Below are 9,342 nucleotides of genomic sequence, written 5' to 3' on the forward strand. Positions count from 1 at the left end.
CCCACATTTTGATGTTTGCTTGGGAGTTGAACCAGAGTTCACTGATCATAGGCTCACCCTCTCTGGTCTCTGCACCACCACTCCCACTTCTGTAAGTGTTTAATCGTTAACATACGTTGTGTTATTTTATGAAACATTAAAGTGCACTGTTGACACCAAAATTGTGTCATTTCCTTTCACTCATGTTTTAACATTCATTGATCGTTTTGTTTTACAAAACATTTAAAGTGCGTTCAGTTTACTAGCCTAACATGCAAGTCCTCAAATCTGAAGATTCTTGTAGTCACGAGTTAACCAGCAACAGTGAGCAGGTTAAAACATTTTTTCCTTTTTAAATAAATTAAAAAAAAAAAAAAAGCTTCCCAGCACAACAATAAGATCAGGCACAACATTATCAACTCCACCTGGAGTGAATCGAACTCAGTCACATGTTAACTCGCTTGATCCACACCGCTTAGAGCCTTTTGATCACTACAAGTGTTAAAAACACCATCAACTCAAATTTATTAACACTGAAAAAATAACCAAGACTGCATATTTTGCTGTGCATGGCCAAAGGTTCTGCTGGAGAACGCAACTCGGATATGCAGCGCACCTGATCAGCAGCATTATGGGGGAAGAGGAGAAAGACGATCTGCTGTCGGCCAGCAATGGACAATGTTCAGATCAGCCCATGTGGTGCAGTGGTTCTCGATGCTTTGCAGTTCGACTTTTGCAGACTCGGTATTGCAGTTTTGAGGCAAGATTGCACACAAACCTATTGTAATATTTAAAAAAAATAAATAAATATACTGGTGAAAAGGGAAAAAAATAAACAATAATAATAAGGTCTACCGGAGTTAATGTTTTTCAATATAGATTGAAATTGAAAACAAAGTAATGTTTTGTTTATAAAATCAAAATGAATAAAAAAAATTAAACAAAAGTGTGCAACAACATTTCAGCTCTTTCTAAAGCCTTCTTCAGGCTGTGGCACATTTTAATACTAAAGACATATGTTCTGATCTGTGATTTCAATGTAGTTCCTTCTGTGTCTCAACCTGCTCTTCTGGCTCCCACCCCTTTTATAGTCAGGTTCCATATTCCAAGCCACACCCCTTGGTGTTAATTAGTGGTAATCAGTGACACCTGCTCTTCCTCTCCCTCCCCTTTTATACTCTGTAGTCAGGTTCCATATTCAAAGCCATGCCCCCTGTAAGAAACCCATTTGTGTGTGTGTGGACTTTTACCGGAGTGTTTCTTGAAATAAATTATCGATGAAATAAAGCTGTGTGTATATATTTTTTAATTGTTATTGTAACTTGTGATTTTTTTTTTTTGTAAATATACTAATTTTGAATTAAGTTCTTATATAATTTAATCAAATTTTATTATGTAATTGATTTAGATTAAAAAAAGTGTGTTCTCGTGATCTATTCCATTTGTCTATACATGTACACACACAAATCTATACACACCAATGTACACATACATATATCAATAATTTATTTGTATGCCCAATTATGTTTTTATTTTTACATATTCTTTTTAATCCGTCCGTGAACACTGCCAGAAAGTTCCATAGTCCTGATAAAAGATGGCGCGTCTATCAGCCGGTTCAGCTCTGATACAGGTCCATAGATAGTTCACACAGCATAGTCTGAGTGTTTCCTGTGTATTGGAGCTTCTATTTACACATCTTCCGAATTGCAAATTACTGTTATGGATTTGGTCAACCGGACTTTCAACGCAATATATAAAAAAAATTTCGACCAAGCGACAGTGCTGGAGAACCCTCATTCCCTGCTGAGATGCACGTGGCTGGGTACATCATAGATCTGTGGGGAGAATGGAAAATGTTGTGCCTTTCTGTGTTGTCTCAGGAGGATGTCGAAGATTTATATATAACTAGATTTATGATAGTAGGGTTTCTGCTTTTTGGCACCGTCAGATACCATGTTATCGGCCATTTAGGAAGATGGCAGCAGCCGTTTCGGCCATGGCAAAGCTGCTGACCTTATGTGAAGGATTAATTTGTGCTTCAAACTCTCAGACTTAGCTGATTTACGAGCTCAACCGTAAGATGGAAGCGATTGATGAGAATCGTAGTCCACTTGCAGCTTCTGGAACTCGCCAGCATGTTGAAGTCGACCTTGGAGAAGGCTAATAAGCACGGACCAGCGGAAAGCCCACAAATCTGGCCATTTTGGATCATCAAGAGTACCAGCAGATCTCAAGGCTGACAAGAAAAACAGTCTGCCTTCCCAAAAAAACAACTGTGGCTTATCTGAATCTGGCCTTCCCGTTCGACCTTGAATAGGCTAACTTATCAAATTGTTCCTGGTGATGTGTAAACTAATAAGGCTCTGTTCTATCCACCTCCGCATGCCTCCCCCCCGAGAACTTCTGTGAACGCTTATCAGAGCTGTACCGGCTGACACGTTAACATCATATCAGGACTATGGTGCTATCTGGAAGTGCTTCATAGACAAATTTCATTGTCTTGTCATCAAATGCATATGTAATGTGTCTATAAATGTGCTTGTTAGTGGATTTTTTGATGTCTTAAATCGTGTCCTGACAAGGCCAAGGTGTGAAGAGATTTTTTTTTAAATACCACTATCCTCAAGGTCTTTCCCCTTTTCTATCTAAAGAAAAGGGGCCGCGCTCCTAGAAGCTGCAGCCACATACACTCCACCCATCTTTTGGACGACTGCACAGAATATAATATTGATGTACTTTGGTGCAATGATTATAAAGCTTATTCTGATAATCTAGGGGATCACCAACTCCAAAAAGCAGAAATCTGTTATCATAAATCCAATTATGTACTTCATCCACTTGCTCTTGTCGAGGGCGGATGCCTTTCCCTTCCTCTCCCTCCTCCCTTTGCTTTGCTGCTCTGTCTGTGAAACTGTTTCTGAGCCTCTACATATCTTCCAAACCGTAATTTTTACTATGGATCTGGTCAGTTCTCAACACAATTGAAACATGCATGTTAGACTGATTGGTAACTCTAAATTGTCTCTAGGTGTGAGAGAGTGAATGGTTGTCTTGTTTGTCTCTGTGTCCCTGTGATGGACTGGAGACATGTCCAGGTGTCCCTGTGATGGACTGGGGACCTGTTCAGTGTGTCTCCTGCCTCTCGCACATGGTTAGATATGGGCACTAGTGACCCCCGCGACCCGAAAAGGAAGAAGCGGGTAAAGATAATGGATGGATGGAACTTGTCCCAACATGTTGTCTTTAATCCAGATTGATCTTCCTCCTGGAGTCCAGCTGATGAGTCTAAAGAAAATGTTGGAGCAGATACAAGTTTCCCTTCTTTATTTGACTCGGGTGAAAGAAATGAAACATGTTCCAGCCTGAATAGACCTGTGGTAACATTTTAATCAGAGCTCATACTGTACCCCCATCAGCACACATTAGCATATGGTGGTGGTGGGGGGGGGGGGGTCGGTCTGCCAGCAGGGGTTCAGATGTTGAACAAGCAACATGATCAAAGTCCATGAAGAGCTTCAAAAGTGTCACAGCTCTTCTTCTACTGTCAATGTGCCACAGTCAGTGGGTAACAAAACAATATAAATAAATAAATAGTTCTATCTTTGTAAACTGGTCAGAATGTTTTTATCTCCTGCCACCTAACAGCACAGGTGGACAATGATGTTTTGGCCTGTGCCTCTGTTAGCAAAATATCTCAGTTAACTATATTTACGGAATCGTTCCCAGAGGAAGAATTAATGACACGTTCTGGAGTCAGCCACATTCAAGATGGCCACCACCGTCTTCAGAGGAGGTGACTTTAAAAGTCAATAAGCCGTAAATGAAAAAAAAAAAATCCATCCAGTGGTTCATGAGATATTTTGCTGACAGAAGGACTCATGCGGTTATTAGAAGTTTTAAAAACAGATCATTTAGCACTCAGATGTTGTCGTGGGGATCAGTCTCAGCTACCACCACACCTAACTGTAACTCAGTCGTTTTTGTTTGACAACATGACTTTGCTGTGGCGGCCATCTTGAATCAGGTTGAGTCCAGAAGTTAATCAGTTGTAGACGAACAACCAGAGATTACGTTTTGAAAGTTTAACTAGAGAGATATTTTGCTAACAGTACAGATGAATAAACACCAGGTTTATGGCTCTGCTGTTGTCTTGAGGCGGGCGATAAAAACATAATTCAGATGAGTTTAAAGGATCTGATCCAAAAATGTTCAAGTTTAACAACCAAAACCAAGTTTTATATTCATGGAGGTTCCATCTGGACTCCACTCAGAGTGATTCTGAAAGCTCTAAGGATATTAATGACTTCAAACAGAACGAGTCAGAAGTAAGATGGCTCCATCTGGAAATCTTCCTCTAACAGATGAAAACCAGAGCAGGAACAACTAGAAGGTCCACAGACTGGTTGTCCCCCATCACAGATCAATGAAGGGGGGAGGGGCAAACCTTCCATCTGTCCGTCCATGTGGTGAGGTACTGACTGCCGTTTTTGTGTCTGGCTGCATCTTGGACTAAGACATTTTGGACAGTTTTTTGGGTAAGAAACTCCTACCCTCTTGAACATCTTTCACCAAAAACATGAAGGTTTACTTGCATTCCCTGTTCAAGTCCAGTCCAGAGAAACACTCATCTCAAAAACTACAAACATTCACTGTTCAGATCCCTCAGTGATGGGGGACATTGGTATATTGCTTTTCAACCAACTTTGTGACTACATCCAGAGAAAAATGGAAAACAGATGTTCAAAACTCAAAGGATAGGACTGTGAGCTTTGGAGAACTGCACTAGGAGACTGAGGGTCCAAATAAACCTCACAGGACTTACTGGAGCCATTTAGGAGAACCCTGTTCACCGACAGTGTCTTTAGCTGCATGCCTCATGAATGACTTGATGGATTGCAGCCACAAATTATGGCTGGATGTACCTCTACAACCGTTTAACTTTTAGAGGCAGTCCGGTTCAACATGGTTGCCACAGCAATCTGACCTCAGCCAGTCTGACAGATACTGAGCTAAAATGCTGCATGGTAGTTGCTGAGAGTCATTCACAGCCTGTCCTCCGACAGCTCACAGAACATGAGACTGAGCCTGGTGTTATTTGACCAAAAGGACCATAAGTGGGTTCCGTCTGGTCCTCAAATGATCTCGGTCTACAGGTTCAGCAGGTAGCTGGAGGGCGATACTTCGCCATTGATTCTGATGCCAGATCAGGAAGAATTTCTTTAACAGTTCTCAGCCTGACAGTAGAAATGGTTCTGCCCATGCACGGACCGGGCCACTGAAGGCTCGGACTGAATCAGGACCAGAATCCTGCTGTATCGGCCGAGTCTTTGTGAAGGCTGGTCTGTGTCCTGCAGAGTGGGACCGTCCCATCCTGACACTGTTCCTTGTCCAAATGATCTAACAGGTTTTCACTCCTGTGGGGGGAGAAGGGTGTTGGGCCCTCTGTGGGGGTGAGAGGCACTGCCTGGTCTCTACCAAACTCTGAAGTGGGTGGAGTGTCTGTGCTGGATGTGTGGATGGAGGACTCGCCATTCGTCAGGCTCAGTCCTGTCCCCATGGGCTTGGTTTCGACCGAGAAGACGTCACAACGAGTTCGCGGTGAAGGCCGAGGTCGAACCAGGAAGTCCAAGGTTTTGGGGCGTTCTGGAGCACAGCGATGACGAGGTGTTGGGGGAAAGACCAGGTTTGGATCAGGGAGGCGAGGAACCTCAGAACCATCCTCTTTTAAGGCTCTGAAGACTGCTGCTGCCGAACAACATAAAAGACAAAAGAACCAGTAAAAACTCAAGGAAACCATTAAGTTCTAATAAATGCTCTTTTTGAGGGGTAGCTGCTACTGAAGGCTATAATGTTGTGTTTCTGTGTTAGCAAAATATGTCAAGAACCACTTGGAGTCAACTGCATTTTAGTAATGAGTATGATCATGTCCTTGTTGAACTCTCACTGGTTTGCCTAGAATTCCTACCTGCAAGAAGACTTGGAGATATTGGCGACTGAAAACTTGAGATCCTCTAGTCCCTGGAAAATGAGGTATCCTCAAAGAGACATTCGAGGACTTCCAGATCCCCTAAACCCTCTTCGACCGTTCCAGACCCCCTTGGAAACAGGGAAGTGAGAAACATCTTCCAGGACTGTCTAGAAAAACTGGGTGCAGCTCTGGGGCAGCTGGTGGGCTCAGATGCAGCTACAGGGTGAGTCCAAACTCTGTCCCTGTTACCATGGTGATCTAAAATGAGGACCATTGATCCTTGGTCACAGATGAGCTGGTTTGTTTTGGAGTGGTTCATTCATTCATATTACAGCTGCCAGCTGATCTTCTCACAAAGCTCAACAGAACACTCTGGAGCAGCTGCTTATGAGACTTGCTTCTTTCTGCTCTTAGGATGCTAAAGTTGTTATTGCTAGGTGTTGTAGTCAATAAGTGCAGGGCATTGTGTCATGCAGAACTGTCTATTTTTCAGAAATATCCATGTTACAAGGCACTACACTTTGTTTAAAAGCATCAGCAAAATGTATGACATGTACCTCTATGACAAATAATCTGACTGTTCCTAAATAGAACATTGGAAATTGGAAATGGACCATTCAGATCCATTTTTCAGCTCCTAACTCATTCTGCTGTTTTGTGCTATTTCAACAACTTATGTCTCAAAATGTTCGGCTCATTCAGGACATTCCTGCTACAACCTTTGATATTTGTGCAAATGTTACTTTTTGAAATAGTCAGCTTTGTCAGCCATGTTTGTCTCATTAAAAATGAATGGAGCTCTCCACATCCTTCAAACCCTTTAGCTGCTTAAAACCTTTTACTGCTCATTTAAGATTTTTTCAGCTTCTTTCAACTATTTTCAGCTCCCTTAGCTCCTTTTAGCTTATCATTTAAACTACTTTATTTTTTTAGTGTTTTTCTTAGTTATTGATCAGATTTAATATCAATACTCCTGAACACCATGTCTGTTTCAGCAGATGATAAACAGACGAGGTATCTCACCTGTGTTGTGTAAAGCTCCTTGTTCTGGCAGGGGATCCAGACCGTTGGGGGGACAATTCTTCTTGATGGCTCCATCTGACGGTGTTCGGCGGAGGCTGCGACAGGAAGTGGGGACATAGGGAACATGGGTGGGGGTGAGAGACTGGCGGGGATTACGCTTGAAGCTCTCGATGCGAGTGTTGACCAGCGAGTTGATTGGGCCATGAGCTGCCTGTAGAGGGGGGAGCTGGGATGTGGGCGAGTCAGGGCGTTGCACCAGCAGCTCCTTGCTGTCTGAGTGCAGCAGGGAGTGGGTGGAGTTGCAGTCAGACATAGAGGACAAGAGAGTATATGAAGGGGATAAACTTCCACCAGGTAGAGGGGGTGCTGAAGGCTTGAGCGGGCTTTCTCGCCAGAACAGTCTGCGAGTTGGGGGGCCGCCTGCTCGGTGAAAGAAGCCCTCCCATCGGGGTTTGATGGTCTCCTCCTGCCGGGCCAACGTCAGAAGGTCGCAGCCCAAACCGACTGCTGCCAGCAGAGCCCCGCAACCCAGCAGGACCAACTCGGAACGACGGCCCCCACCTGGGCTCTTCCTGCATGGTGCTGCTTCGGGGCCCTGGCTGCTGAGACAGTACTCATCTCCATCACCGTCAGGGTCAGAAGCTGAGGGGGGCTCCTTCTGGAAGGGAAGACACAGGTAGGATGGAGAAGGGCCTGCCCCCAGCTCAGAGGTGAAGCAGCTGTCTTCATTTTCTAAAGAAATTCAATATAGTGCACAGTCAGTTTACTGTCTTTCTTGAGCAGCATAGCATTCTCAAGGTTTAAAAAAACCCTCAACAGCACTAATCAGCTCTTTTAAAAGTTTTTAACAACATCATTTTAGTTACTCTGGTGACTGTGATATCTTTGCACTTTTAGATCTAATGGGTGCATTTGACACTGTGGACCATATGATACTAATTTGTTGTTTGAATCAGCGGGTGGGAATCAAGGGCACTGCTTTAGAATGGTTCAGGTACAATTTGGAAAAACAAACACGGTACTGTGTTAGCCTTGATGGTTTAGTATTTTCCTTTTCTCCTCTTTTTTGTGGTGTTCCACAAGGCTCAGTTTTAGGCCTTCATCTTTTTTTCTTCATCTGCTCCTACTTGGTTCCACACTCTTAAAACATGGTGTTGCATTTTCTTGCCATGAAGATTATGCAGAAACAGAGCCATGAGTTTATTTTTGATAAGGTTGTCCTCTAAAGCTTCTAGAAGTCATATGCAGGCCTAGATTCTCTGGAAGGTGTTGAGAAAGACTCTCAGCTACTACCACACAAGATTTTAGCTCCATATCTGTCAAATTAACAAATAACAGGTCTCTCGTCAATGAGTCCTCATGACTCAATGAGACTAACCTGTATACATAAAACTTGAATTAAAAAAATTATTGGAACTATAACTGTTAGTCTGTCACTTAGCTATGGTGGCCATCTTGAATCGAGTTGTGTCCAAATATTAATCAGTTGAACATTCATTGATTACTTTCTGATAGTTTGTCCAGTAGTTCATAAAATATTTTGTTAACAGACACGGACACACACAGGCAATGACATGACCACTCACACTGGCCGTTAGCGGTGGGTGAGGGTAAGTACCGTGTTTGTAAAAACATTCAGACTGAGGAGGCTCTCGGACGTTATCAAAACATCCAGGAGGTGTGGATTCATATAAAACTCTCCCATAAGTGTCAATGATCCAGATGTAGGTGCTGTGAGGGTATTCACAGCAGCTTCTTCATCATACAGCTGAAAACATGCACATCTGGAAGGTCCAGTCTATAACTGGAGCAAGATGGGAAGGATGTACCTGGATCCTTTAACACCGTTCATCTGCAGCTGCTTTAGAGATCAACAAGAACATATCTGCTGAGCTGTTCATACCTGTCTCCAAAAGACTTGGGACCCCAGGCACTGCTGGACTGTGTCTTGGGGATCTGCGGAGGTTTGGTGCGCTGCAGGATCGCTGTCTACTGCCCTCATGGGGGGGCTTCACACTGTTAGAGGAGATTTGTAACAGCCACAATGTTTGCCCTTCAGAACATTCACTGAGAACACAAATGGGCTTGTTACACTGACTGTGGTTTCACCTGGCGTCGGCGCTGTGCTCCCTGTAGATGGTGCATCCTCTGGAGCGGCCTTTCTTCCTGGACCCCTTTCTTTCCATCTCTGTGCTCCCCTCACCTGGAGTGACTGAAAAACAGGACATTATCCATTTATACATGAAAGAAACATCAACAAATCTAAATCTGTGTGTCTACCATCCATCCATCATCAATCTATCCATCCATCCATCCATCCATCCAGCCATCATCCATCTATACATCAATCAATCCATCAACCAGTCATC

The 9,342-nt window shown here is 43.4% G+C and overlaps 1 protein-coding gene across 1 annotated transcript in view; it reads right to left on the reverse strand.

Moving 5' to 3' along the window:
* Positions 1-5,275: 5,275 nt before the first annotated feature.
* map3k9 (mitogen-activated protein kinase kinase kinase 9) overlaps positions 5,276-9,342 on the reverse strand; it is a 16,202-nt gene continuing 12,135 nt past the window's right edge. Inside the window, exons 8-11 of the mRNA XM_037694658.1 lie at positions 9,083-9,185; positions 8,877-8,989; positions 6,974-7,705; positions 5,276-5,727 (exon numbers count right to left, since the gene is read on the reverse strand). Coding sequence (XP_037550586.1) covers positions 5,276-5,727; positions 6,974-7,705; positions 8,877-8,989; positions 9,083-9,185 — 1,400 coding nt within the window. The remainder of the gene's footprint in view (positions 5,728-6,973; positions 7,706-8,876; positions 8,990-9,082; positions 9,186-9,342) is intronic.

Source organism: Nematolebias whitei, chromosome 21, assembly GCF_014905685.2.
Source record: "Nematolebias whitei isolate Nwh7 chromosome 21, NemWhi1, whole genome shotgun sequence".
In the NCBI taxonomy this organism is placed as follows: Eukaryota; Metazoa; Chordata; class Actinopteri; order Cyprinodontiformes; family Rivulidae; genus Nematolebias; species Nematolebias whitei.